This window comes from Pezoporus wallicus, unplaced genomic scaffold (genome assembly GCF_028554395.1).
Source record: "Pezoporus wallicus isolate ANWC-B61680 ecotype Strahan unplaced genomic scaffold, APGP_CSIRO_Pwel_v1 contig_6274, whole genome shotgun sequence".
In the NCBI taxonomy this organism is placed as follows: domain Eukaryota; kingdom Metazoa; phylum Chordata; class Aves; order Psittaciformes; family Psittacidae; genus Pezoporus; species Pezoporus wallicus.
Window position 1 is genome coordinate 42611 of NW_026635738.1, and position 26711 is coordinate 69321.

General features: G+C 45.6%; 3 protein-coding genes across 9 annotated transcripts; 1 reads left to right on the forward strand and 2 right to left on the reverse strand.

Annotated features, from left to right (window-relative positions):
- Positions 1-967: 967 nt before the first annotated feature.
- Positions 968-12142, reverse strand: IL4R (interleukin 4 receptor). 2 transcript variants are annotated; one of them, XM_057398023.1, is made up of 9 exons: positions 11425-12142; positions 8348-8489; positions 7349-7503; positions 6293-6447; positions 5570-5726; positions 4725-4824; positions 4044-4113; positions 3832-3908; positions 968-3727 (listed from the first exon to the last, which is right to left on the reverse strand). In XM_057398023.1, the coding sequence occupies exons 1-9, from the start codon at positions 11492-11494 to the stop codon at positions 1522-1524; spliced, it is 3132 nt and encodes a 1043-aa protein (XP_057254006.1). In that variant the 5' UTR covers positions 11495-12142; the 3' UTR covers positions 968-1521. The 2 variants fall into 2 exon arrangements, with proteins under 2 accessions (XP_057254006.1, XP_057254007.1); XM_057398024.1 differs by lacking the exons at positions 7349-7503; positions 11425-12142 and having other exon boundaries at positions 8348-8446.
- Positions 12143-13692: 1550 nt separating this feature from the next.
- On the forward strand, positions 13693-19810 carry NSMCE1 (NSE1 homolog, SMC5-SMC6 complex component). Of its 4 annotated transcripts, none has more exons than XM_057398031.1 (8): positions 13693-13713; positions 14736-14879; positions 15624-15745; positions 16641-16718; positions 17463-17609; positions 18584-18700; positions 19014-19134; positions 19568-19810. In XM_057398031.1, exons 2-8 carry the CDS (start codon positions 14762-14764, stop codon positions 19648-19650), a joined length of 786 nt encoding a protein of 261 aa, XP_057254014.1. In that variant the 5' UTR covers positions 13693-13713; positions 14736-14761; the 3' UTR covers positions 19651-19810. The 4 variants fall into 4 exon arrangements, with proteins under 4 accessions (XP_057254014.1, XP_057254012.1, XP_057254013.1 ...); XM_057398029.1 differs by lacking the exon at positions 13693-13713 and adding an exon at positions 14279-14309; XM_057398030.1 differs by lacking the exon at positions 13693-13713 and adding an exon at positions 14431-14462.
- Positions 19811-20745: 935 nt separating this feature from the next.
- Positions 20746-25833, reverse strand: KDM8 (lysine demethylase 8). Of its 3 annotated transcripts, none has more exons than XM_057398027.1 (7): positions 25305-25833; positions 25014-25069; positions 23898-24030; positions 23023-23064; positions 22202-22351; positions 21130-21222; positions 20746-21025 (listed from the first exon to the last, which is right to left on the reverse strand). In XM_057398027.1, the coding sequence occupies exons 1-7, from the start codon at positions 25812-25814 to the stop codon at positions 20861-20863; spliced, it is 1149 nt and encodes a 382-aa protein (XP_057254010.1). In that variant the 5' UTR covers positions 25815-25833; the 3' UTR covers positions 20746-20860. The 3 variants fall into 3 exon arrangements, with proteins under 3 accessions (XP_057254010.1, XP_057254009.1, XP_057254008.1); XM_057398026.1 differs by lacking the exon at positions 23898-24030 and adding an exon at positions 22458-22548 and having other exon boundaries at positions 25014-25180; XM_057398025.1 differs by having other exon boundaries at positions 25014-25180.
- Positions 25834-26711: the final 878 nt, after the last annotated feature.

Below are 26711 nucleotides of genomic sequence, written 5' to 3' on the forward strand. Positions count from 1 at the left end.
GCTTGACTTTGCTTGGATTTAGGGAAGTGAGGCTTATTCATGAGGCAGACCACGGCCTCTGCCTCTGCATCTTCCTGTTCCACCATTTCAGTGCAGGTTTGGTTGATGGGTCCTAGAAAGCCTCTTCATCCATCTGCCTCACACCCCTCCCACTTCACAGAGCCTGCGCTCATGTTACAGGCAGCAGTGACTCCCCTCGTGCAAAAAAAGAGTAATTCTGATAGAAATAAACCTCACCTGCATGGAAATAAAACTCACCCTGACGTTTCCAGTAAAAATAAGTAACATGTTCACCAACACCTTACCTACAAGCAGCGAGACCTTTCACCAATCACCACCTTAGTGAAAGTGAGCTACAAACCAGTGCCTATGATTAACTATATAACTAAATATTGACCATTACATCTAAATACAGACATTTCAGTGTGTGCCTCTTTCCAGCGCTTACAAACGTTTTTTTTTTACTGCTGCAAAGCTGATGGGGAGATACCTCTCCCACTTGGCCAAACCGAACTTTGAAGCAAGATTTGCAGTACCAAAATCTCACAAACCACATTAAACCAGTTTCTGCGCTCAGCATTATGGCTTCCTTATTCACGGCAATGTAAATAAGGGTTTCTAACCTAATAAGAACATACATACGTATTTTAGTACACATAAAGTGTCCAACTATTCTGCATCACTGCCAGCTGACTGGGGTAGAAGGTACCACATCAAAATGTATAATGCCTTAGAAATGTGCAGAGTTAGGAGTAAAACTTCTCAAATAATTAACCAACAACAAGCATAAGCTGCCTTAAAGAACAAAAAAAAAACCCTCCATCAATTAAGGGGGCCTGACCTTAAACTGATAGACTTCCTGGGAAAACATTGCTTAGAAGTACCTGATTCCACTGACAGCTGTAGAAGTATGAAATAACTTCTTGCTTCTACAAAATAAAAAACTAATCATCAGTAACAGCATTGCGTAAGCTCAAATAATGGGAATCTTTATTTTGGGTCTTGACTGAGCATGTGTAGAAACAATATCCCATGCTGGGGCTAGGCACACAGGACCTCCCTCCTCCCTTCACCCCAACAAATAAGTTATGGAAGCTTCCCTTTGATGTGCACCTACATACTACTTCCAAGTGTGTCAGCATCTTCTGCATCACCTCTGTGTTCTTCCCAAGTAACACAGAGCTAGGGCATAACCACAGGAGCTGAACCAAGAACTCCTACATTATACAGCTGCTTCTGACTTTAGAGAACAGTCAAGGCCAGAGAAGCTTTAGCTCTGGCTTTGCAACCCTGACCGATCCGTAGCTGCAATTGTTAGGTACCAAACCCTACTGTCCCCAGGGGCCTGCATCACATACTGGTTGCCAGCCCCGCAGCAGGGCACGAATATCACATCGCAACTGAATCCTTGTTTGAGCTGCAGCAGCCCTCACTTCAGTCAAGATTGGAAGAACAAGCAACATTTCAGTCTGCGATACAGTTTGTTTCCAAGGACTGGATTGGTGCAGCCCTGGCACATGGCTAGGCAGCCTTCATGTAGCAGTTGTCCTCCTGGACAAGGCCTTGTACACAATTCGTTTTTCTTTCATTCTCCCTGTTTTCCCTCAAAAGCTCTACCAGTCTTTTTTGAACTGCAGGCGCCAGTCTGGAAGCCTCACCGTGAACGGTGTGAGAATCAGTGGGACAGGAGTTATCCACAGAAAGAGGAGGCATCAACTTGTCTGAGACCAGGAGCTCTGGGGGCTCTGCAGTTTTTCTTTCCAAGTTTAGCCCAGTGCTGGCCAGTGATTTTTCTGGTAAAGCAGCTGCAGAGCTGCACCCCCTGCCTACTGCGGGCTCCATCACCTCCCGATTTTCTCCTGCATTGCCATGTTTCCTCAAGTGGCTGTGCATGTGGCAGCAGAAGGCAGTATTCAGTCTGTTACTGCTGCTCTCCTGCATTCCTTTACCAGTACACTTAAAGCTGTTAGGCTTTGTCCCCTTTGCAGTTCTCTCTCTGCTGTTAAAATCTTGACAGTTCGGCTCTAACACATGCAACATCAGCTCTTCTCTGCTGGTATTTTCATCTTTGCTATCACCAGACAGCTCATGAGAGTTCATGATCCAAAGGCTGCCACCACCAGTCTGTGCAACATCCTCACTAAAGACTAAATCTGGGACAATTCTGCCATCAAAACCCTGTGCAATCAAACATATGTGGTCATCCATCTTCAGGTCAGGTTCACAGATCATTGTTTCTGGAGGTGTTCCTCTCAGATTGTTGTACAAAAGATGAGTAAATTTGCACCGTGACCTGGAGATAACCTCACTGTCATTGTCATGGTATGTACCATTACACTTAACTACATTATCAAAAGGTTGATAACCAGATGGCTGAGGTCCAGTGAGGCAAGAAATAACATTGGCTTTCTTTTGAACAGTTTGGTATGTTACTTGGTTATGTATTTCTTCTTCTGGCAGGAAAGCTGAAGCACTGTCATTTGCAAGTGTGGGGAAAGATGGAAAATCACTATGTTCTGAAGAGGTGCTGCAAACATCAAGCTCAGTGCAGCGAGATCTGTAGTTGGTATAACATGTCTGATTGCGAGGGGGCTGATAAATTTGATCTCTGCAGCTCAGTTCTGGTGTGTCTGAAAACCGTGTTAAAGGTGGCGAGGAGCACACATTTTCAAAGTATAGACTCAGGCTACTGTCAGCCATAGACTGAGACATAAGGGTGTCAAAGCTCTTGTAGGCAGAGCCACAGGGCTCCATGGATGGAGACGTAAGGGTGTTAAAGCTCTTGTAGGCAGAGCCACAGGGCTCCATGGATGGAGACGTAAGGGTGTCAAAGCTCTTGTAGGCAGAGCCACAGAGCTCCATGGATGGAGACGTAAGGGTGTCAAAGCTCTTGTAGGCAGAGCCACAGGGCTCCATGGATGGAGACATAAGGGTGTCAAAGCTCTTGTAGGCAGAGCCACAGGGCTCCATGGATGAAGATGTAAGGGTATCAAAACTCTCACATGCAGAGTTGCTTACTCTGTCTTTTTTGGTCCCAAATGATGGTTTATTTGGAGATTCCTGGATCAGGACACACAAATCACGCTGACTTTCAGAACTGCATGGAAAACGGCTTTGATGAACCATATGTTGAAGTTTTCTTGCATCCAGAGCAGCAGAATTAATGCTGGAGCTGTGATAGCCAGATTCTTCGGATTGTTCTGACTCCTTGCTGGCTGTACTACAATTGTAGTCATCTTGAGAAGCTCTGGTGAAAAGGGAAACATCACACAGCTGCTGACTCTGGGCTGTGCTTTCATTTGTATTTTGCTGCGAGGGATTTTCTGACTCAGGTTTCTCAAAGGTTTTGTTCTCACCCATGATGATGTCTGGGTCTTTATGGTCTTGCATATTTTCATCTGCCAGGAGCTTAATAAACATGCTAGCAAGTACATCGTGTTCAGTGTGCTCTCTGAAAGCACTGACACTGCTCTCGGAAGGCTCAAACACAGCGATATGGTCTCTAGTTTCTTCCTGGTGCTCAGCCTCAATGTCTGTTAAGCGTTCACAGATTTCTCTCGGCTCTTCAACCAGAATTGTCTCAGGGGTTAAAACTGCGCTGCTGCCTTTCGGAAACCACTCTCCAGACTTGTTGCGGCAACTGCAAGATTTCTCAATATTTCTGGTGTTATGATTTCCCTTGAAGCTTTGGCTTGACAAGATTTGAGCCAGACAGTTCTTGCAACTTCTGTTTTTGGAAATCAAAAGAAAAGGAGAGTTAATGTTTATGTAAGAGGGAACTATTTCATGCTGTAAAGCAGCTTGTTCTTTTTCCTCCTTTGTTTTACTTACATTTCCTTTTCCATATGATCCTGTTTTAAGTCGTGGAAAGGGAGCTTAATTTCATCAATGTAGCACAAAACTGGAAACTAATATAGATACAAATGAGATTTAGGACACATGCGAATAGTATTTCAGAACCCCTGCACTAGCCAGACAATAGCACTTATTACATATTCTACTGGTGATCAGGAAAAGGTTTTTTTGCAAAGCCTTTAAGTTACCTTGACATTTTTTACAACCAAATGGCTCTTTGCTGGATTTGGGATTTGATCCCACCATTCTTTCTTCACTCTGCAAGGGAAGAATTAGAATTATTTGCTTTGACTGCATTTTGGCTTGATCAATGTGCACGTCCCTCTTCTGTTCTCTCCCTCTTAGCCACCTGCACTGCAGCAAGAGGAAATGCTTGTTGTGTACATCTTCAAGTGCTGCTTTTCATTCAACTATTGCAGAGATATTTGTATGTTTGGTGCATGACTGCTCTACAAAACCAGTGTCACACATTCTTCTAGTCATGTTTGAACTGATGCACAAAACAGATGGGATCCCACTTTCACAATAACACTAAGAAATTTAAAAATAAATACAGGTATTTGACCATCATTATTGGAACTCCAGAAAAAATGGGCCAAAACCTGACAAAACCCAGAACTGCAGCCTGTTTGGACACTCCAACAAGCCCATTCTCATGAGATTAATAGAGAATATTCAGCTATCAACTCAGAAAATGAGAGTGCAACTGATTCATTTTTATAAAACGTTTGCTTGTAGAGAGCCAGATACAGGTGCTGAGGAAAAGCAAATCCTTAGATTCCTGACCAAGACGCTCAGCTAACTGACAGCAACACTGCTGTCCGTGCAAAGCGCTGCTCTGGGAAGCCCGTGGACAGCACACTATGTACCTGGTAAAACAGAAGTAACAAACGACAGATAGTGCCACGATCAGAACGCAGGACACAGGAACAGCCATCTGCAGAATGTCTTCAGCTGTCACTCGGTATTCTGTTAAACACACGTGTACACTTACATGTGTATGTGCATCTAAATACAGGTACTGGCAATACAAAATTCATTGCTGCTCTTCTGCGCCTTAAAAGATGCTCTTCAGAGGATGTAAAATCAAGTCTCCAGCAGATAAACAACAGAACATAAACAGCTACTCGTGGTGATGGTGTGTGGCATATCTGACACATCAGTGCAGATACTGCAGCCAGTTATGGTGTCAGGAGCCAACAGTCTGTACTGTGAGGCCATTTACAAACTCTCGGGGACAACCTCCCACACAATCCCTAACAATATCATCTCCTCTGTAGTGCATCTATTCTTCTTGTCCCCTCTGTTGCTCTTCAGAGGCTTCCAAAACCCTCAGCTCTCTGCTAGCTGAAGTATTGCTTAATTTGCAGCCTAGATATGTCTTGTTCATTCACACCCACTTGCTCTTATGTCAGTGGCGGTTTTTAGTTTAAACCTCTCTTCTTCCCAGGTGTCTACCTCATGAAATATTTATAGAGAATAAACCCATTCCCTTTCAGCCTTTTTTTCACAAGGCTAAGCAATCCTACTTCCCTTAGTCTTCTCTTCCTGTTTCCCTTTTTATGTTCAGTCTGTTTGGAAGCCTTTACAGGTGTATCCACAATACATTCAAAAGGATGGAGATGTCGATTCATAACCCTTCTCTGAGATCTGAGGGCTTGTCTGTAAATCTGTACCATCCCTTTATCCAGCTGGTATTTGTTACAATACTCACCATAGTAAAATTCAACTTCTTCACTCCATTCACTCCAGTAGGCCGGGTAGTCTGTATAGTTACACCTCACACTTGCAACGTAATCATAGCCTCTCCTCAAGGAGCTTGCAGTAATTTCAAAGCTTTTTGCCTGGTAGTTAATTGCTTTTACAAAAACCTGAAAAGGAGATGAGAAACTTCCCTTTGGTTTCCTTCTGAGGTGAAGGGTCAGTGACAACAACTAAGTAACAACAGTGTTACACGTTTCAGTGGCCCTTCACAAGTGAGCAAATGAATGACCATGTACCTAATCTGGTGTATGAGATACTGCATTTTGCTGTCATGAGTGGGTGACATCTGTGACATGCCACCAAGAGTGTTGTCCCCCTGCCAGAAAAAGCCTTGTCCTAAAGCGCTGGGAGGTGGCCGAAATGCCTCAACTGCACCACGGAGTCATGAGCAGCTTCCAGCTTCCTGATGCCTAAGGAGCAAGTTAAGTTCAGGGAACAGAAAATACAACAGTGCTGTATTTTCAATCTCTGCTCTGTCTACTGTGAGCAGCAGACAATTCTGGGGTGGCAGTCGGAAGAGTATCAATCCTTTGAAGCCCTGCTGAACCACTCTGCGACAATGTGACCTGCAGCAATACCTTTATTCATTAAAAGGTTTCTAGACTTTTCAGAGGACTTTTTAGGCCTGAGAACTCCAGAGAGACAGAAAATGAAGAGACTGGCTTTCTCTTACCTCTGTTGGGTGCTGTTTCCTCCAGTATTTCACTTCATGGATGACTGGCTGTCCAGAGAGCATGGATGGAGGAGAGTAGCTCTCCTCCCAGCTCAGATTGAAATTACCATTTCCAGCTTTCTCAATGGCAAGGTTTTGGGGGGCTCTTGGCTTAACTGTACATTAAAAAAATACAATCAAGAAGAATGGCAATAGCAAAGCACTGATGGAGAGAAGCAGAGACAAACATTCACTAGAGACCAGAATCTCATCACAGTCAATGCATTTAGCCCTTTCACTGTATAGCACAAGGATATAGAAGCCAAAAAACCAGCCACTGCAAGGTATTCATTAACAAGCACTAACTCTTCAAGCTGTCTGAGGACACTGTAAGTTCAACCTTTTGGTGCACTGGATGCAGCTTTCAGCCTGGAAAAATGCAACGATGCAGACGAATGCCTGCCTGAGGTGTGTGACTGATTCTCTGAGTGCTTGAGGTGACAAGTGTTATGAACAAGCACACTGTTATAAACAAACAAGGTGCCTGTAGAAAGATATAAACTGTTCCTATGCTCTGTCTTGTGAAGAGCAGGGTCATTACCTTCTTTTCACTGGTTGTTAGAATCCAACAGCAATTATAGTACTAATTTTTGCTTGTGGGGATGACTCGTATGAAAAATCAGAGTGTGGCAGAGGCTCGAATAGAAGAAATTTCAGCAAGGATAACCTAGTGTCTTTCTAGACCTTAGAAGAAGGAACATTCCTCTTCATCCCTGAATTCCATGGCCACAAGTGAAAATGCATTAAAGACATGTCTGAGCCCCAGAATTGCTGCTTCCTGGCAATTGAGAGGGTACTGCTACAGGAAGAATTACTCCCTGCTTTCCTTATTACTTAAACCCTTAAGAACCTACTCCAGAATCATGTTTCTAAGCCAAACAGAGTTTGCATTTAAGCCAGCATGACACTTTTCACCTCCAATAAGGGAGGACCATTCCAGTGACTTGAATGAGGAGTCAGCTAGGATTGCAAAGCCTGCAGCCAGATGTCCTGGTGACAAAGTAAACAGTTTCTTACCAACCAGGGCTGGTGTAACACTGTAATTCCACATATCAGTCCCATTGTACTGTAGAGCTAGAACATATGTGAGACCTGATACAAAATAATCCGGACATATTGTGCAAGTGCACCTTAAACTCTCTTTTCCATTCTTGGGGACACACACACTGTTTCTGGAAAACAGACAAAATGATGTGATGTTTAGAGAGTGTGGCACATTATTTCTTGAAAGGGTGAAAGCTTCCCAATGCGCAGAGCTAATCAAACCCGAGATACATAAGCTCAGTTCCTGGAAATGTTTAGCCCAAACAAATCCAAACCAAAACTGAGCTACCCCAGACAACCTGTCCTGCCCAGACACCCCTTGGGTATCTGTATTGCACAGATAAAACCTGACAGAGAGGCTGAGGACTGATCTCAAGAGGGAAAATTAACAGCCTTCATCACGCTCCAACCTCTGAAGGAGCAGACTGGCAGCTTGCTAGTATACGAGCAGGTTTACTATGGTGTACACAGTGAGGTTGTTTGGATGTCTGTGTGCAGAAATCACATGGAGAGGAACAGGAGAGCACAAACACATCTTCCTTTGTAGGAGATGACAACTGGCCCTGCTGCAGAACAGGGACAACAGCCTGTGTTTGAACATGGAGTTAAACTGTGAACAGAGATCCTGGGCTGCAGGGGAGAGTACCTTTCACACAGGCTGTGTATGGGGAATCAGGTTAGATTTCTCCTGAAGGAGGTAACATTTTGCATGAAATTAAGGTTTGGTAAACTTATGTGAGCCTCACCACTGCTACAGGTGGGACTTGATCACTCCTCTATTCTAAGTGTGCAGAGGTCTGCAGAAGAACAGACCACTGACCAGTGTGCTGCAACCCCTCATCCTCCGGGCAAGAATAATAACCAGGATTACATTTGTCTCAGGCACTCATGGTAGACGGAGGCGATCAGAGCAGATACCAGCTAAAAGACAGACGAAATTTCAACACTGGTAACACCTTATTAAATACTTACGGCAGAGAAAAAAATTCTTTCCTGTAGTAGAGGAGGAATTCTTTGGAGCAATTCATGTGTTCAGGCACCTTCCAGTGACAAACCAGCTCTTTGTCATAGTCTGTAAAGCACGCAAATTCCTGCACATGTCCTGCAGCCATGACTAGGGAGAAGCAGCACACAAGGAGAGGCAAAAGAATAAAAAATCCACTAGGCAGAAACATTCACTTTTCCATCTAAAGGGAGTCACCAACCCCTGTGAATTCAGTGCAAGCATTGTTATTTTTCATGTTAGAGGTAAATGCAAAGAGATGCAAGTCACCAAATGTCTCCACCTTTCTGGAGACATTTAGTGTGAGGTGTTCCTGTCCATGGCAGGGGGGTTGGAACTGGATGATCTTAAAATCCTTTCAAACCCTATTCTGTGATTGTCTATGGTCTGACAGGATAAAGGCCTGCAGTAGTAATAGTGAAATAGAAAGGCACAACTCAGCCAACATCCTTCCAAGCCTAGAAAATCTGATTCTGATAGCTTTTAATTTAATTGCAAAACATTTAATTACAAGACAGCATTATCCTATGCGTTAAATACAAAACATTCAAAAGCCGAAATGTAGATAATTAACAACCCAAAATCACTGCCCACAGGCACACACTCCTGCTTTACCTACAATGGTTCTAAGCCTCCCAATGCATGTCCTCTGCCTCCCCAGAGCAGTTCCCCCGTTGCCTAGAAGAAATTCCTGTCACAGACTTTCTCCCAGTATGCCCCTTTTCTTAATTTTACTCAGTATTTCCTGTTCTGTCTTCTACTTTTCATTGTTATGACAGTATTCAGAGACTTGGAGAGATTGAGTCGCATCATTCCAGGCACTGAGAAGGTCCAGCAAAGCCCAAACTCTCTGCACTCCCAGTGTTCACAATTACAATCTTCCACTAGCACCATTTAAGGAAAAAAAAAAACCAAAACAACCATACAAAACATTGGTTAAACTCTCTTTGCCAGTTCTGGGAAGGGAAATGGAATACGCAACCCTCAGCACCCCTCCCTGCCTCATTTTACACTCCTCCCATGCACTTGACACGAGTGAAACAAAGCGCAGAGGAGGAGCAACTGTGTGACAGTAAGGTCATGCAGTTATCAGGACTGACAGTGAGCCAGATATGGGATCAGAATGCAGTCATTCCTAAATGAAGCAGTCAGAAATAGCCACTACTTTCATCATCCCAGACAATTCTTTGCCTGGTCTAATGTTTAACTTCTCTGTTATTGGTGAATATTAACAACATCTCTCTTTTCCTGCACAAGTTGTACAGATCTAAATCCTCTTCTTCTGCTCAACAGTCAACAGAATTTAGAATAGCTTTTGCTGAGGCTCAGAATCCCATTAATTGATATTTTTCTGACAGCTTCCTAAGAGGCTCTGCTAGAAGGTTTCCTACAGCAGTTATACAAGGGGCAGTTTTGTTCACAAGGCCCAGCACATTACTAACTCTCCATTCTTGTCATTTGCATTGCAAATTCAGGATTAAGTAAATTGTGAACAATTCACATCCTGTAAGGTCCTTGTCCTTCAGTCACTGCTTCTTCATAGGCTTGTTCTTTCCAATGGATACTTAAGTTTCAGATTATTCCTTCCAAGCAAAACCTTTTGTTGTCAAAAATACCTAAATTTCATCTTATCCTCCACTTCTACTTTTCTGTAGTCCACTCATCTAACTTATTCTAATATAACTTCTGATACAGTACAGCATCTGCAAGTATAATAAACACGATGGTCAAATGCCTTTTAGATACATAACATACAACAGGATCTATCACCAGACCCTTTGGTACTTCAATAAAAACCTGACTCAAATGAACCCTTCACTGTTGAGTGTATGGTCTCAGTGTATGGTCTTTCACCCGCATTAAAAAGCACACATCACTTGCACTTGCCTTTCTGCCACAAAATTTGGAGACTACGCAGGCCTGAGTCATGAGAGTAAACTCAGTCCCCTCAGTGAGGCTCACTCATGCCAAGAGGAGGCTTGGCAATGTAAAAGAGCCATTTAAAACTTCTGTACAAATAATAATCTGAATTGTTTGGTATATCCACTGGTTCTAAACCTGGGTCTGAGGCAGCTCACAGCTTCATTGGTGTTCAGACACTTAGAAAATGTTTTTAGTTAGAACATCAGTTGGTTGGCTGGTTAGTTTAGTTAGAACTATCACTGGTATTCTTTCTGGATAGCGGCACCACATTTAGTTCCCTTTCCTTCTGCACAGTCCCCGATTCTTAAAAAAAACCTAGGAATCATCAGAAGAAAGCAGACTTTTGAAGCCTTTTAAAGATCAACATCATTATTTTTCCGTGTGTTAATGATCTTACATTCACAAGAACACTTCAACTAAACGAAGCTCCTCCTGCTGCGTTAAGCTATGCTGACTTGCAGCTTTGCTTTACCCTTCAGTGTCCTCAGGTCTTTCCAGATCTGTACATTATTTTCTCTACTCTTTTCCTGTGACCTCCCTTTTCATCTCTGGTACACCGTACTTTGTTTAAACCTCAGACATTGGAGAATTTCCTTTTGAAACCACATAGAGCACAGAGGTTGATTTCAGTTCATGCAGTTAAAAAAGGGAACTGAAATACTGGATTTATTTTTTAATCCCCAACTAGAACATCATGCTGAAGAAACCTGAAACATGCAGTTAATCAGAGGAAAAATGTGAAAAATTAAACCTTGATAAAGGTAATTTACAGAAAATGGGGGATGCATTCTCCTTTTATGGGATTTCTACAGAGATGTCCCTGGGCTACTGCTGAGCAGCCTGTTTGGAGCAAAGTGTCCAAAAGGGGTTAGGTAATGGTGAAGCAGGGAGATGACATTCCAAACTTCAGTTCTTCCTTCCTGAAAATTCCTGTTTTTTCTTGCCTATATGGAAAAGGTAAATAAAAACAAAAAAACCCAACCAAAAACCTTAGAACTTGCCCTAGGGTATTTCTGACACAGTTTATAGTAGCTAATGAATGGCAATGGTGTTGCCTACTGGCCAGGGAAAATGCTGCTGACAAAAACCTCAGAATAATCATTGAAAACGTTGATAAATGTACCTTCATTTGTTGTATATGAAAAGAAAAGGATCCACAGGGTACGCGGTGCAGCACTTGGAAGCCTTGCCATCACTGACACTGGCCAGGCTCCACAGGACAAGCTGTGCTGAAATCCTGCCAACAGAAAACATTATTACAAGCTTACATCAGTGTTCCAGTGAAGGTAAAGGTGTAGTTCTTCTTATTGCTTCTGCTAGATGTTAGGATTCAGATCCCCTGCAGTGCTTCATCCCCCTAAAGTCAGCTCATAGAACAACAAGCAGTGTACAAGAATAAAACAAATGAGCTCGAAGACTTTTCTGCAGAGTTTGAATTGCAGGATCCTGGCCTGGCACTGGAGACACCCATTTTAGCTACCAGAAAAACAAAGCTGCCAGTGAGGTATTGAAAGGGTAAAGACTAGACCAAAATCACTGACAAGCAACACATTTCCAAAGCCCTATGATTCCACTCAGGTAACTGAAAGAATCTAAGCATGAAGTGTCTGACCTATTTACTGAAGTGTTTTCCCCAAGTCTTATCACAGTACCCCAATAATATTATTCTCTTGAAAAAGATCTTAGCAAAGACCTCTGAGCCCTGCTTCAGGAGAATGCAGATTCATTAAACCAGTAAATAATTAGAAGCTGTGAAACACATACCTAAGTCATGATATAACCAGCACAATTTTGGAGATGAAAGTTATGCAGCTTTCACATATTAGAATTCCTTAAGCACAGCAAAGCTGCTCAAGTAAACTGAAATAGATGAAATAATTCATTTAAAACTCTCAAAACACATGATTCCCCAAGATTCTTTTACTGTTGCAACATAGCCACACAGTGGAATATCATATTTTGGATTAGCTATGGCTACCAATGTTCATGTTATTAGAAATGTACCCAATGCAGTTAAGGTTTTGAGCTTTTCACATTTTGAAAAAAAAAACAAGACTGAGCATAGTAATAATTATTTGAGAAGAACACAAGTGCTTTTGCTGCTGCTCAGAAAAAAAAAAAAAAGAAAAAAAAAAATCAAACTGCTCCAGCATACAAAAATCCTTCAGCTTTCCCCAGTTTTTCCCGGAATTCCCAAGAGAGGAAGTGTTCACTTTCCAGCCCATTGTTAAGTAACTGCTGCATGACTGAAATTCCAAGAAACTCTGCAAAGTTTGGCAGAGAGTCCTGCATCACGAAAGCCTGTGTGAATCAGAGACGGCACAGCAAAACCATCTCCCCCAGAGGAGGGAGGCTCTGCGCATGCAGCAAGCGGCGGTACCCCGCGGCTCTAACTGCAAACCCTGGGAAAACAAAACCAGAAGCTTTCTTTTCGTAACAGCAGTGGACGATGAACCCTATGCAAAGGGAGGAGATGTTAACAGGGAACAGCTTTCCTGTCTGCTAGCCCTTTTCCTGTCTGCTAGCCCTTACGTTTGTCTCGCGCAGGATTTCCTGTCTTGTATGATCACTGAAGAAGGAACTGTACTTCACAGACTAGTGGATTTTAACGGACCAAGACATTCTTTATTCTTTTTAAATGACTGATTTTACTAATATTTTAATATCCTTTTAATCCTCATTCCACAAATTCCTTCATGTAATTTGGGATACCTCGAGCTAACGCCTTACACAACAACACACAAAGGGTATCTGCATTTCTGGAGCTGGACGGGGCACATCCGGATAAACCCCTACTGACAGAGACGGGAGAGCCTCTCAAAATGAGCAGATGGGCTCTCTTGGAAAAACGTGGATCGAGTTAGATTTGGGCGATGACTTCAGCTGAAGGTCCTGCTCTCCAGCATGTTCTCATATCGAGGTGACAGAAGTCAGCCAGGGGAATAAGGACACGGCACCCCCGTAACGGGAGGGGCCGCAGGCCGAGCCCTGCGGGTGAACCGTTACTGCAGAGACCGAACCCGGACAGGCTGGAAATAAAACCCGCTCGAAGTGCAAACCGTGAGCACCACAGCCCGGGGCAGGAGCCCGTGCTCTGTCACCTCGTCCCGCACCCGCCGGGCGGCAGAAAGGGCATTTCTGGGAATTCCATCCGTTTTGTCGGGATTCGCCTCAGCCGCGGCGCCCGAGTCCAGGGGCGAGGGACAAGAGAAAACTGCGGCGGCGCTTCCCCGGCCCCGCCGCCCCGGGACATTCCGAGCAGCACCCGGAGCTTCCCCCCACCCCGCACGGTGCACAGCAGGCGCCCGTTCGGCCCCGGCAGAGGCAACGGCGGCCCCGGCCCCGCCACAGCTCGCAACTGGGAGGAGCCCGCGCAGCCACCAAGCCGGGAGGGGCGGAGGAGTCGCCGGAGGTACCTGGCCTGGTCGGGGTCCTGCTCGGCGCGACGGGCTCCCGCGCCAGGCCTCCAGTCTGGACCGGGTCGGTACCGACCCCGTGCCACCTGCGGGTCGGCCGCACACGGGAGCCGCGCTCCCCAGGCCCGCGTACTTCACCCCCAGCGGACTGGAACGGAGCGGACCGGAACGGAGCGGACCGAAGCTCAACGCTGCCCCTGCCACCGCCGGACGGCGCTTTACGCACGACGGGGCGGGGCCACCCCCGCAGCGGCGTCACGGGGCGGGCCCCGCGCAGAGCCGATCGATCGCAGGCGGCCGCAGCGATCGCCGAAGGATCGAGTGTGGCGGCTGCCCGAGGCTTCACCGGCGGGTTGGGCAGGCGCCCGAAGGCCGAGCGGCCGGCGAAGCAGCGGTGCCGGGAGGCCGGGCTCGGGCGGAGGCTGTCGGTCGCCCCTTTTGAAGAGGAGCCGAGGGCGCTTTGTCGCCCTGCCCGAGAAACTCCCACGCCCGGGTCCACTTCCCGCGCTCGGCCGGCGCCGCCGAGTGCCGCGGCGGGGCGCGGCCTGGGCCTCGCTCGGCCTCGCAGGGGCCCGGAAGTTTTGTCGTTCTGGTGAGCTGTTAGCGGTGGTTTGGCTGCAGCGGTCAAGGGTATCTGGAGATGCGTTTATTTAGTTCTGGAGTTGTTCAGGACGTGTAGAGGGGGGGGGGGGGGGGGGGGTTCTGTCCGGAGCGAGCTGCACTCCTCATTGCACAGGTCACCGGGGTGTGTGGTGAGCAGAAGCATCAACACAAACCGTGCAAGGTGTTGGTGGTTACAGATACAGCACTGCCATGGCCAGTGTGGGTATGAGAGAACAGTGCCTGTGCTCGTCTCTTCTGCAGCTAAAATTAGTTGGGCTTTATCTTTTGCATCCTTCCAAAACCTTGGAGTTAGTCACTGTCTGTGTTCTGAGAACAACCTGGGGATTTTCTTTTTGCAGTGTGTGTTCTCCATCTGCATGAAAATATGCACTGATAATGTGTATGCCTCTTGCAGCATTCAGAGCCTGGTGGAGTATCACGATGGCAGCTCAGATGACTGATGCTCATCGACGGTTCCTGCAGGTCCTGATGTCTCATGGGATAATGGAAGGATCGGAGGCAAGGAAATTACACAAACACTGCTGTGAAGTCCATAACGGTGTGTCTCTCTTTTGGGGAAAAAGTGGGGAGATGGAAGAACTGTTTTTTTCCTGGTTACAAATAATTGTATTTCTGAAAAGCATGTGCCATCTAAAGAAAGTTTAGTGATGGGAATGTTCTCACAAGGAATGTTCAAGAACAAAAAGTGCCATTTAAAAGGAAACACCCAAATACTGTTCAAATTACCGATTTTAAAACATTATTATTGAAAGGCAGGTAACTCCAACAGGCATTGTTTTAAATTACACATCCTGAGATCTAGCATGCAGTGAATATATGAGTGTAGCACAGCCCACTGACTTGCATTCTGAAAACATGTTGGACATCTGATTACAGCATTAGCTGAGTTGCATTTTATGCCCTACAGAAGGAAGTAATTTATTTCTGTCACAAAAAATAATTTGCAGCACTTGTAAATTTTGTTGGTTTTTTTTTAAGGTACTGCATTTTACAGGGGGAGTTATTAGAAATTCAAGCTTTACAAACAGTTTAATCCAGTGCTTTGGAAGTAGGGTAGTCCTGGCAGAATGTCTGGGAGCTGAGCTTCTCTGAAGGCAGTAGTCAGCAGCAGAATAAAATGACCTATCTGCTAAACACGATAAACCTGTTTGAATGCTGCCTTATTAAGTTCAGTTCCTTACCGAATTACACTAAAGTTTCAGCAGATAAAACACATAAAGAGCTGTCTGACATGGAGCTGTTTGGGTTGTTTGTCTATGTGCTTTTTCTTATTTATTTTCAGTCTACTATGCACATGATAAACTGGCTGATTTCATCAGTACCATCAACAGGCATCTACAGCCTTTTTTTATGCAGATCCGGAAGGGACTGTCAGAAGATGACGGGAGAGCGCATTATGCTTTAGTAAGTACATGTATGATGCTGCCATCACCTGGTTTAAGTGGGGCTGTTCCTGTTATGCTGGCAGGTGCTGTAGAAGCTACTTACAGAAGAGGGAAATGGGAGGATAAACTGCCAACAACTGAGGTGCATGGAAATGGAAAGTGGCAGCAGGACTGCAGCAGTGCTCATTTATTTAGCATTAACACTGCTGACGTGAGATTTCTTTTTCACAGGGGCTTTCTTTCACAAGACTAATTTTTAAACCAGAAAACACAGAGAGCCCCCCAACATAGTTTTGTCTCTTAGTCAGAAATCAACCTAGCATAAAAGGGTTCCTAAGGAATGACCTATAAAAGTTTCCCTAAATGCTGTGCATTGTGCATGTCAGAGAGGGAAAGTTATATAGGAATTTCAAAAGACTGTACAGGAGGTATTCTAACATTAGCTGCTGCTTTAACCTTTCTGGGTCATTTTGCCAATTTAGTTGAGCTAACAATCAATAGCAGTAGCATATGCAGTAAGAATACAAAATAACAGCAACTGTTCTTCAGAGCAAAACAAGAATGGCTATTATAACATAGTTACTGCTACTGTCCAGCACAGTATCCTGGTGTTCTACTACATGGAACTGATATCCTGTATTAGAGCTATATGGGGGAGGTTGGGCTGTTTAAGAGCTTCGACTGGGCAGAGAGAGCTGTGGAGAACATGTGGCTGGAAGATCAGTCCTGAAGAAACGACTCGAGTACCACCGAGTGCCATCTTTAAGGAACAGCCTCTTTCATGCCACTTAAAAAAACAACATTTCTGTGAACTGATGTATTCTTTACCCCAGAGGATCTTTTACAATTTATGGTGCGGAAACACAAAGGCAACTTTGGTGGCAATTTAAGTATTATTATTTTCTTTTTTGTAGGTGAATTTGGCAGAAACTGAAATAACTAAAATGGCATCTGACTATACCGAAAATGAATTAGAATTGTTCAGAAAAACAGTAAGTGCCTCAGCTATTAGGTAGCAAATCACATTATTTGTGGAGGTACCATCTTAAAACACATGAAAATGGAGGTGATTTTTTCCACACTCATGAAGTTTTCCGTACAAACTGGCAAGAGGTGCGTTGCCTGTGCTGTGCCACCTGCAAAGCCTAGTCTGCATGGACAGAACCCACAGATTCCCCTGCCCTCCCCCGTAACCAGTGAAGCACCTCTGCAGGCCTGTCAGCACTGCAGTGATGGCATTAGCATGGCACACAATCCTACTGGCTCTATATGCTGCTCTGTGATAATGGGAAGCAAATGTTTCCAGTGAGAGATTCCGCAGATTGGTAACACTGTTACAGCCTTCAAATGCCAGGTAAGTTCAGCAGTGCTGCTGACTCGAGTGTGGGCAAACTTACACTTACTTGAGTAAGGAGAGGGTTTTCCTCAAAAGAACCTTGACAAAGACCAAGTAAAAGGAAGTGGATCTCTTACCGCCACGTATGCTCACGGTCCCTGAGTGCAGCTTCATCTGGCACCACTGTACAGTTGTGGAAACGTTTTCCTGGCAAGAATTAAAGCTGTCAAAGTACTGACAGCTGTTTCAGCTTTTGGCCTTTGTGTTACAGTTCTGGACCAAGCCATACACTGTAATATATCTCCTATGTTTGGAAGCTAAAAAAGCTGCACATTACTATAAGGTGTGTCTGTCTAATTGCATGGGTGTTTTTAATAGTTGAACATATTTCTTTCTGTAGATGGACCTAATCATTTTATCAGAAAATGGCTTTGCCCCTTCTACAGATATTTTAAACTTGGCTGACCAACTTAAGACAAAGAAAATGAAGAAAAAAGAAGCGGAACAAGTGCTGAAAGTTTTTGTGGAGGATAAGTGGCTCTCTGAGGTAACTGCTGTATCTTCAAGTGTCTGTATGTTAGTAAGTGCAGCTATTACTTTCTTGTGGATGAAACTGGAGCTTTCTTTAATGAATGATGGCAAAAATGTCTTTGTGGAGCATGTGCTTATTGCTGCTTCAGTGTTTGTTGCAGAAAAGGTAGTACATTGACAAGGAAGAAGTCCTTGTGTAGGTCTGTACAGGACATGATTCTAGTTCCTTGCCCATGAGCTAGGTACAGCCCTGCACTGTGGCACAGAGACCTCTTTGGTTCACAACAGCATGGCTTACTTAAACTTGGAACAAGACCTGAGGAAAGCTTTTCAGGGTGATCAGTGCCATTATGGTTAAGGTAAATGTCAATTGTAACTGTTAAGTTTATAATCTCCTGAAAAGCTGTGAGGCCAAACATGTTGAAAACTCCTGTACCAGAAATGCATGGGCATAAAAATGTGCACATTTTTAAATCTCCTTTAATTTTCATGAGGGAGAAACCAAGATGAGCTTACCACAGTTGCTTGTCAGGACAAGTGAGACCTCCATCCTTTTATTTCTGGATTCCTTGCATCATAGTCTCTAGCCTGCTGCCACATGTTTCCTTTTGTTAGTGATTTAGCAGAGATTTTCAAAGATACCTCAAGCAGCAAATGCCCAGATTTTGCTGAAAGCCAGCAGAATTTCTGCTAATGGGCAAATGGAAGCTCCAAAAACTGCACGTGTTTAAGGAGAGCATGCCTAATAATGCATACCTTCTTAGGACTAGATAAATCTCTGTAAAAGGTGTGAGATCTTTATTCTGATCCTCTAAACACATTAATTCTACCTCAAAAGTATTCTGACTTTGCATTGCATCAGTGTCAGCATGTTAGTTTCATGATGGCAGAAGAAAGTGGATGTCAAATGCTTGCTAGCAGGTGACCAGGAATGTCAAGAAGGTAAAAGGGATTAAAAGAAACTCCTCATCTTGCCACTTGTTTCCTTAGAGAAATGGAGAGTTTACTCTGCATACTCGCTGCATAATCGAGATGGAACAATACATTCTCAGCAACTACCAAGATGTGGCAAGGAAGTGTAACATCTGTCACAGCCTTGCCATCCAGGTAACATTTGTTTTGTTACCTCAGTGGGCATCTGCCAATGTACCATGGGAGTATATCCATGTTAATGTTTCCATCCCAGAGGTCTCCTTCATTGCAGCCAAATACCTCACCATAGTTTGTCTTTCAAGCTAGATTTTGCCCATAAAGGGAAATAGTTATTTCCTAGTTTCCAGGAACATACCTCCTTTATCATTTAGCAGCTTTGAGTATCCACCAGCTCTACTTTGGAATGCCCCAGTGCGTGTCTGCTGCCCTTTTAACAAGATTAAACTGAAGCACAGATTATAAAGATTTTCAATGCTTTTGATTTCAGAGCCAAGTATGTGAATCCTGTGGAATTGGAATGCATTTACCTTGCATCAGAAAGTACTTTAGAGCTCAGACTGAACCTCGCTGTCCACAGTGTAATGATTTCTGGACTTGTGACATTCCAGGTACCAAGAACCTATTTAAAACAAAAACAGATGAGTATAGTAATACTCAAGAAGGGGCTGATACTCAGGGCACTGCTTATGTTAGTAACAGCTCTAGCAGGGTTGCCAGTTATTTCTGACTTCAGTTGTATGTTTCATAGAGAAAACCATACAGGGGCAACACTGAGCCCTGAAAACACCAGGGTTATGCCTTGTGTCATGAGCAGGTAACGTGCATATTGTTTGTAACAGGAGAGCAGGGGACACAGCACCTTTGGAAATACTGAGCTCCCAAGACCACCATGATCTCTTCGGAATTCCTTTATTTAGCCAGGGAAACTGGACACTGAACAGGAACACAGGAGTGTATAAAGCATTTTAGAAATCTGGAGGTTATATAGTATCAACCTTTTTTATGTGTCTGTCATTGACCTTCCTTTTGTTTTTTTCACAGGAGTGAGTCGCACGGACACCCAGTCACCACCAAAACCAGCGCGAACAGAGAAGAACTTCGTGCTCAGCACGAGACGATCCTAGGAAAACTGGATTTTAGTAAAATCTCTTCCCCACTCCTGCGGAACAGCCAGGCTTGTACTGTATTCATTAGCAACAATGCAGAGGTCAGTGTGCTTGGTTTTTCCTCAAGCTTTTAAGAATTTTGCAATAAAATTATCATTGACCTTCCTGTTCTCCTTCAGTTATGCCTGCACAGCTCTCTTGGAGGTTGTTGTGTTTGTAGTTCTCCATGCTCTTGGGCTGGGACACAACTGAAAATGAAACCTGTTCCTAGCACCACAGGGCTTCAAGCAGCTGAAAAATCAGTGCAGTACTTGTGGTGTCGCACTGAAGTGGACAGCTGAATATCTCACCTATGGCTAGAGTCTGAATGCTTTCAGTGGGCACTGTTGCTTGGGTTTTTTTCCTTCTGGAGACACAGGAGAGTTCATCAAACAAAAGGACAGTTTTGTGAGCAGCTGTGCTCAGTAAAAGAGGGAATATTCCCACAGTCAAAATGATTGGGCGGGAGCCGGACAGAACTGGGGCAATGGCAGCTTTTGTATGTGAAGTGTGGAAAAAAAAATGTAATTAAAATTAGCTTTTGGTATTAGCACTTCACTGTCCAGTTTTATGCAAGGATGCTTTTTACTTTAATAGTGACTTAAAAAAACAGAAGCATCAAATCTTGCCAGGTACCAGTGTGGAACGGCAGCATATCTGCAGAAGGCAGATATTCAAATCATGATTCAGTTTATTTAACTGCAATTAAACTGTGGATTAGCCACAATTAATTATGTTCCTAGGTCTTAACACTGGTAACTTTCTGTGTATAGGAGACTGGTATCTTGCTACCCTTGGGTAGTACCATCCCTCACTGGGATTTAAATCCTGCTTGTGTAACTCCCAGTTTGTTGTTAAATCCAAGTAGAAGATAACACTAACCTGATGTGCCAAATACACTTAGAAGCAGAGTCCTGGCAGCGGCCATAGATAGAGCCGTTTCAGATACACACACACATGATGATAACCTAACATATGAGGCGTTCATATTTGAAACACCCACAACAGTAAAGTGGCTGCAGCATCTTCTTTCTGTTTATCCATCCAGATTCTTTCACCATGCTGAAGCACGAGTTTGTTGGGTTTTTCAATCGACCTCTAACTTCTGGATAGGGAAGAACATTCTTGTACTCAAGACGAATTCTTAATTCCTGTTGCAATGCTAACAGACTTTCTGCATGCTTCAGAGCTATGACCACCAGAAGCTGACTGAGAAGCTGACATCAAGCGATCGTACATAGTGCCAATATTTAACTGGAATAAACAGAACCTGTCCAGGCATCAGAACACAGGACTGAAACTCAGCCTTTCTGAAATTGGGAAACTTAACTAAGTCAGGGTCTTCCACATCAACCTATGAAAAACCAAAACAATCCATCATCAGTAGCATCTCTTTTCTCAAATTCAATTTGATAAAACAACATTTTACTGACATTAAAATTTCAGGTAGCTATTTACCTGACTGGTGTTGTGAAGAATTTGACTTTCATGTGGGTACAGGTTTTCTGAATCTTGTGGTGAATACAGGCGAATATACTTCCTTCCAAATACCTGTGTATATGACAGTAAACATTTTCCATGTGTCATTAACCTGCACATTACATTACAAACTGTGGCCAAGGCTGGCACTTCAGAGTAAAATAGACCTGATTACAAGAAACATTGTCTTTGTTCACAATAAACAGACACTGCTATAATATAAAGTTAAATCAGAGTATTGGAGCTGTAAAAACTCACATTAGGCAGGCCTGAATTAAGCCTCAGTACAAGTGAAAACACAGGTTAGCAAGATGCAACTGTCTGGGACAGAGGAACTAAGCCTCAACCCACAAATAGACAAGTAGAAAGCATTCAACACCATGATTCTCCTGGAAGATGTTTCAAAGTGTAAGCCATTTAAGAAACAGCAAACTCCTTCCAGTAAACACAAATCCCATCAGGGTCTGAAGCTGTCAGCTGCCTGGACCAGGAACACATCTTTGAACTTGTGTATAGACATACCACACAGGGCCCCGGTGCGTAACTGTGTCACTCTGAAGCCTACAAACAGCATCTCCCTTAGCAGCAATGAGGTCATGGTGCAAATACTACTTCATCTGACTCAGTGCATGCATGAGTAGGTATTTTACCAGGTAGCCTGAAGTTGTTAAAGTATGCACCTATATCCACCCCAAAATCTTCCAGTTACAGAAAAGCAAATTCCTTGGTATACTCTGACAGGATCTATGTTCTTTCCAACTCTTACAAAATCTGTGTGTGACCTTGGAAAAGCGGCTTCTTGTGATTCCCAATTATCATCTGCAAAATGAAGATAAGTAATGATCTATCTCAATGAGGAGCACTTGTGGCCTACAAGATTAAGCTGCAATAGCAACTAATGCAATAGAATAGCAAAACAATATCTGCATATTCCCTACCCTTCAATTGTTCATCAAGTTGTCTGCTACCCTTGTCTCTAGCACTTGCACACCGTGAGCACTTTTCCTAGGTAAAGCATTAATGGTACATACAGAGTAATCACAGTACAGACCTGGGCTAAAAAATTTTGCTGGGGATCCTGATGGAGAGGTGAGATGGTGCCTTCTGGACCAAACCAAGCGTTGATGGTGATGTGCTCTTCCTCCCCTTCCCCCAGGCAGCAGTAGTCAGGGATACTGATATCTTCTTTCAGTTCCGGGATCTATTCCCATAAAGAAATAGACATTAAAAGGGTTTCTGCTGACTTGCTAAAGGTATGTCATTCACAGAACAGAGGAACAAGGCTTGACACAAAGAAAACAAATGACCTGCTTGTCCAGCAAAGGCAGGAGAGAAGTAGCTGAACTGCTAGGAACCTGCAGGAAATGTCCTCCCACCTTCTGTCCTAGCAAGCAGATTCTGTTGGAAGGAGAGGTGGGAGAAAGAAAGGGGTTTCTCATTCTTCAGAGAATCTCTGCAAGATCCCTTTTTACATCTCCCATCAACCTCATCTCTGGTTAATGGGAATGACATTTCAGAATATGGTGAACATATCACCACTGAAGTCCGTTTCTTGTCCAAACCTATTCCCTGATTTACATATTCTTTAGGGAAATGCTGCTTTCCAGTTGATATCCCTATATGTTTATGCTGCATTGTACTGAAAAGGACTAAGACCGAATGTCTTCACCCCTGAAAGAGATTTTTTTTTTTCCATGCCTTTCAGCCAAATGGAACAAACCCCTCCCTCTGTTCCTTCAAACTGTGGGACTAGAAACATAAGAAATACTGTGAATTCTCCACATGCCCTTCCATCTAGCAGAGTAGACATCCTCAGAGATGACAAAGGGAACACTGGACTGCAGAAAGATAAAAACATTCACTTGGTTTTACCTGATCAAAGAGCTGGTGCTGGGCAAGGTATCCCACACTCTTCTGACATCACAGCAGAGAAAGAAAAAACCAGAGAAACAGAGAGTGACACATAGGTAAGAATTCTCAATTAATTTTCTTATAGGTGAGCAGAATTTACTTATAGGAAACCACCATTTCCGATGTCTGTTTCAGAGTACTGGAATTGTTTCAGCAGTTGACTAGGATAAGGGGTCTTCTGAAATAGTAACTTCCAGCTATTGCAAAAAGGCAAGTCCAGCTGTATCCCCACCTCCAACACATGAGCTCGCCCAAAGCAGCCCAGTGATAACCCTGCAGCGCCCACCAGCTCTGCTGCCAGTCCTGTGACAGTGCTCTGCATCATTACTGCCAGGCCCTGCCGGAACACAGACCTTCTCTGTAAGCATCCTGGATTCCAGGCTATACCACAGACCATGTGCACATGGTCCTCCCTGCCAGAAGGCTTGGAAATGGAAATGAGGGCTTTGGATCCTCAGCTGGGAAAGTCAAGGGACATTCAATTGCTAACCAAGTCTTTATTCTTTTAACTGGTGGCACAGGAATTTGGATCCTGCATCTCACTAAGCAGTTTAATAACCAAGAGAAACAAAACTGCTGGCTTGAGTATCCCTTATCCTTAGACTCCGCCATTCAGGTTTGTGCTGCAGAAGGTATTCATCTATTCATCAAATTCCAGCTGCTGTACACTTGATTATATATAAAAATCAAACCTAGCTATTGTTACAATAACTATTAGCAGGTTCAGACCTTGAAAACATCAAACCTTCTATAGCACACCCCTCCCTGACTTCATCTAAGCAGAAATTTGGTACCAGTAACACATTGCTGTATGAACCAAAATGAGAGTAACAAACCTCATTCACAATATACTGGCTGATGAAGTCACCAACAGTCATGAGCTTCTGAGACCAATCCTCATCTGTGTATCGGGTGCCCAATTCCACAGGCACTGTGCGGCACCCAGCGACTTGACAGAAATAGTCCACACTGAAATAAAGGAAGTTCCATTACCCCTTTATTCTGCTGCTCTTACTGATTCTGAATGCAAGGTAATCAAGCAAAATCAATCTTTTAGAGTAATAAAGCTCTACTACCATGAGGTTTTTCTCTCTAAAACCAACCAATGAGACACAAAAAGGCACCAGAAAAGGACGGAAGCAGCAAGGAAACAAGCAGTCAGGTTTGTGTGTACATTATGCCACAATGTCCTTCTTGTTTTGTTTCCAAACCTTGTTTACCTCAGTTAACTATTGCTTCCTACCAGCTGAGATGTAGGCTGTTAGTCCCTCTTGCCTAGAGATGTCTTATCTTTCTACTGCCTGCTGCCACATTTCCTAAACACGTTTTACGTTTTCATCATTGTGCCAGATCAGCTCTCCATCAGGGCCAAACTCTGTTGCAGGTGGCAGTAATACCCATCCTGGCTAAAGGTGGGGGAATTACTTTGGAGGGTGGCATACAGCTCACCACTGACAATGACGTTCACTAAACAGAGATATTCATCTTCTTAAGTGTCTGAAGTTAAGCAGTGGAAAACCTTCCCTCAAAACAGAACAAACCCCCTGTGAAACAAGTGCCTTTGGTTAACGTCGATTTCACCCTTGGCTGTGGAATGAAAGCAACTGCTTGAACTAAGCAGAAGTGTTGTTTCCCCTTTTCTAGGGAATCATGAGCTCACAAACACCCGATTCTCAGTGCTGGAAACACTTGCTTACAGGGCACAGGCAGCACAGTTACCGCTCGCTGCTGAATGCCGGTGTCCGGGACTCAGCACTCAAACGCGCCTCACGAAGGAGCCGGTCGCACCGACCCGCACCTCCGCAATTCCCTTTGCGCGCTCCAAACCCCGCTGCTGCGCCTGACCCCGGCGCGCTCGGCTCGCTGGAGCGCTCAGCGGCACGCGGCGGCTCCCACGCCATACCGGCCACAGAACGATCCCACAGGACAGGGCTCAGCCTCCCGCTCCTCACCTCCACTTCCTCATGCACGGCCAGTGGTCCATGATCCCCTCCAGCACCACGGGCTTCTGCGGGATGAGGTAGTTGTCTCGGAAGTGCTCCAGCGAAGGGCACCGCAGCCGCGGGACCGCGTCCTCCGGCCGCACGGCAGGGGCGGGGCGGGGCTCGGTCCGGGCGCTCTGCAACACCGGGGCTGGGTCCCGCAGCTGCCAGCGGCGGCCCCGCCGAGCCCCGGGGGGCAGAGCAGGGAAAGAGAGGGCGGCGCGGGGAAGCGCGCGGGGGGCCGGGCCCCTCAGGCCGTACCTCAGCGGCCAGCCCGGCCGCGCCGCGCCGCTGCTCCCGGGGCAGGTGCTGCTGCAGGACGCGGACGAGGCGCGCGAGGACGTTGTCCAGGACGGAGGCGCCCATGAGCAGCCCCATGTCGCAGAGGCGGACGGCGGGCGCGAGCGGGCGGCCCGCGGCGACCTCGGCCAGCGCCCCGAAGAGGCAGCCGTAGGCGTAGACCTGCCGCCAGGCCTTGCTCACCTCCCGCCACGGGCCCGCGTTCAGCTTCTCCCACGAGTAGTCCCGCAGGACGTCGCCCAGGCGCCGCAGCGCCGCCGCCGCCGCCTCCCCGCCGGGCCGGCCCTCCGCGCCGTACAGCAGCCCGCGGGCCCGCCGCAGCAGCGGCCGCACGCAGCCGTCCACCTCTCCGCTCAGCGCCAAGGTGAGCTCCTCCTCGCTGCCGGGCAGCAGCGCCCACACCTCGGCCCAGAGCGCGCCGCCCGCCGCGGGGCCGGCAGCCGGGGCCTCCCCACCAACGGCTGCCGCCATGGCAGCGCGCGGCTGCCGGGCCTGCGCGTGTGCCCGGGGGCGGGGTGAGGCGGGGCAGGCCCCGGCGGAGCTGCCGGCACGGGGCGGGGCCGCTCTCCTGCGGCTCGATCCCGCCCCCGGCTCCCTTCCACGTTAAAAACCCCACTACGTTGCCTCTTGTCAGTTCTGGTCCGGAGCGTCTCACTTCCCGGTTCCTCATGTAATCGGCTTTGCCTCCGCAGCCCTGAAGGGAGCGGCAGCGGGCTCAGCGGGCTGAGGCGAGCGGAGCCTTCCCTTTCGGAGGCGTTGGTGGCTCTTCGGCTTAAAGAGTCCGTGAAGCTGCAGCGCAGGTCTCCGCGGGCAGTGGAGCACCGGTAAAAGTCTCTCCAGGCAGGGCTCTTTGGGCTCTTGTCCAGTGGCTCTGTTGGGATTCAGTAACTCTATAACTGGTGCAGCTGCTTGTGTTAAAGAGAAGCATGTAAATCCGATGTAGTCTTATTTCTGCTGTACCTGGCACCTTAACTATGCAGCCATGGTATGAGGAAGATAGCTGTTTTCGCTTTGGAAGTCTCCCTGTTCCGGAAATGAGATAGCTATTCACAAGTAGACGACTACTGTAAGATGAGGAGATGCTCTAATCAATGTTGTTCTCAAGTATTAGAAAGAAAGCCTGTCTAGGACCTTGTGTGCTGAGCTGAGTAACCTGGGAGGAGCTTGGAAGCGTCTGGGCTGAACCCTGCTGGAGGCAGCGTCCTTTGGGTTGTTCATGCTGCGTGGTTTTAACCTATACTTAGGTCGTGCTTCCTGTGTGGAATATGCACCTCAGCCTTGTAGCGCACTTCACACAATGTCTTTCAGCCCCCCTTTGCTTTGATAATGTGTCCTGAACATGTTTTCAGTACTTCATATGGGACTGTA

What these genes read in the sequence shown, in the direction of transcription:
- NSMCE1 (XM_057398028.1), top strand. Translation starts at nt 14,723, where the DNA reads ATGCCTCTTGCAGCATTCAGAGCCTGGTGGAGTATCACGATGGCAGCT. An exon ending in TAGAATTGTTCAGAAAAACA is followed by an intron (nt 16,719 to 17,462) that starts GTAAGTGCCTCA and finishes TTCTTTCTGTAG; the next exon opens with ATGGACCTAATCATTTTATC. An exon ending in AGGATAAGTGGCTCTCTGAG is followed by an intron (nt 17,610 to 18,583) that starts GTAACTGCTGTA and finishes TTGTTTCCTTAG; the next exon opens with AGAAATGGAGAGTTTACTCT.
- IL4R (XM_057398023.1), bottom strand. Translation starts at nt 11,494, where the DNA reads ATGGCAAGGCTTCCAAGTGCTGCACCGCGTACCCTGTGGATCCTTTTC. An exon ending in AGAAGTTGAATTTTACTATG is followed by an intron (nt 4,825 to 5,569) that starts GTGAGTATTGTA and finishes TGTGTTTAACAG; the next exon opens with AATACCGAGTGACAGCTGAA. An exon ending in TGTTACTTCTGTTTTACCAG is followed by an intron (nt 4,114 to 4,724) that starts GTACATAGTGTG and finishes CTTCCCTTGCAG; the next exon opens with AGTGAAGAAAGAATGGTGGG.
- KDM8 (XM_057398025.1), bottom strand. Translation starts at nt 25,814, where the DNA reads ATGGCGGCAGCCGTTGGTGGGGAGGCCCCGGCTGCCGGCCCCGCGGCG. An exon ending in GCCAGTATATTGTGAATGAG is followed by an intron (nt 23,065 to 23,897) that starts GTTTGTTACTCT and finishes CTGTGATGTCAG; the next exon opens with AAGAGTGTGGGATACCTTGC. An exon ending in TTCTTCACAACACCAGTCAG is followed by an intron (nt 21,026 to 21,129) that starts GTAAATAGCTAC and finishes GGTTTTTCATAG; the next exon opens with GTTGATGTGGAAGACCCTGA.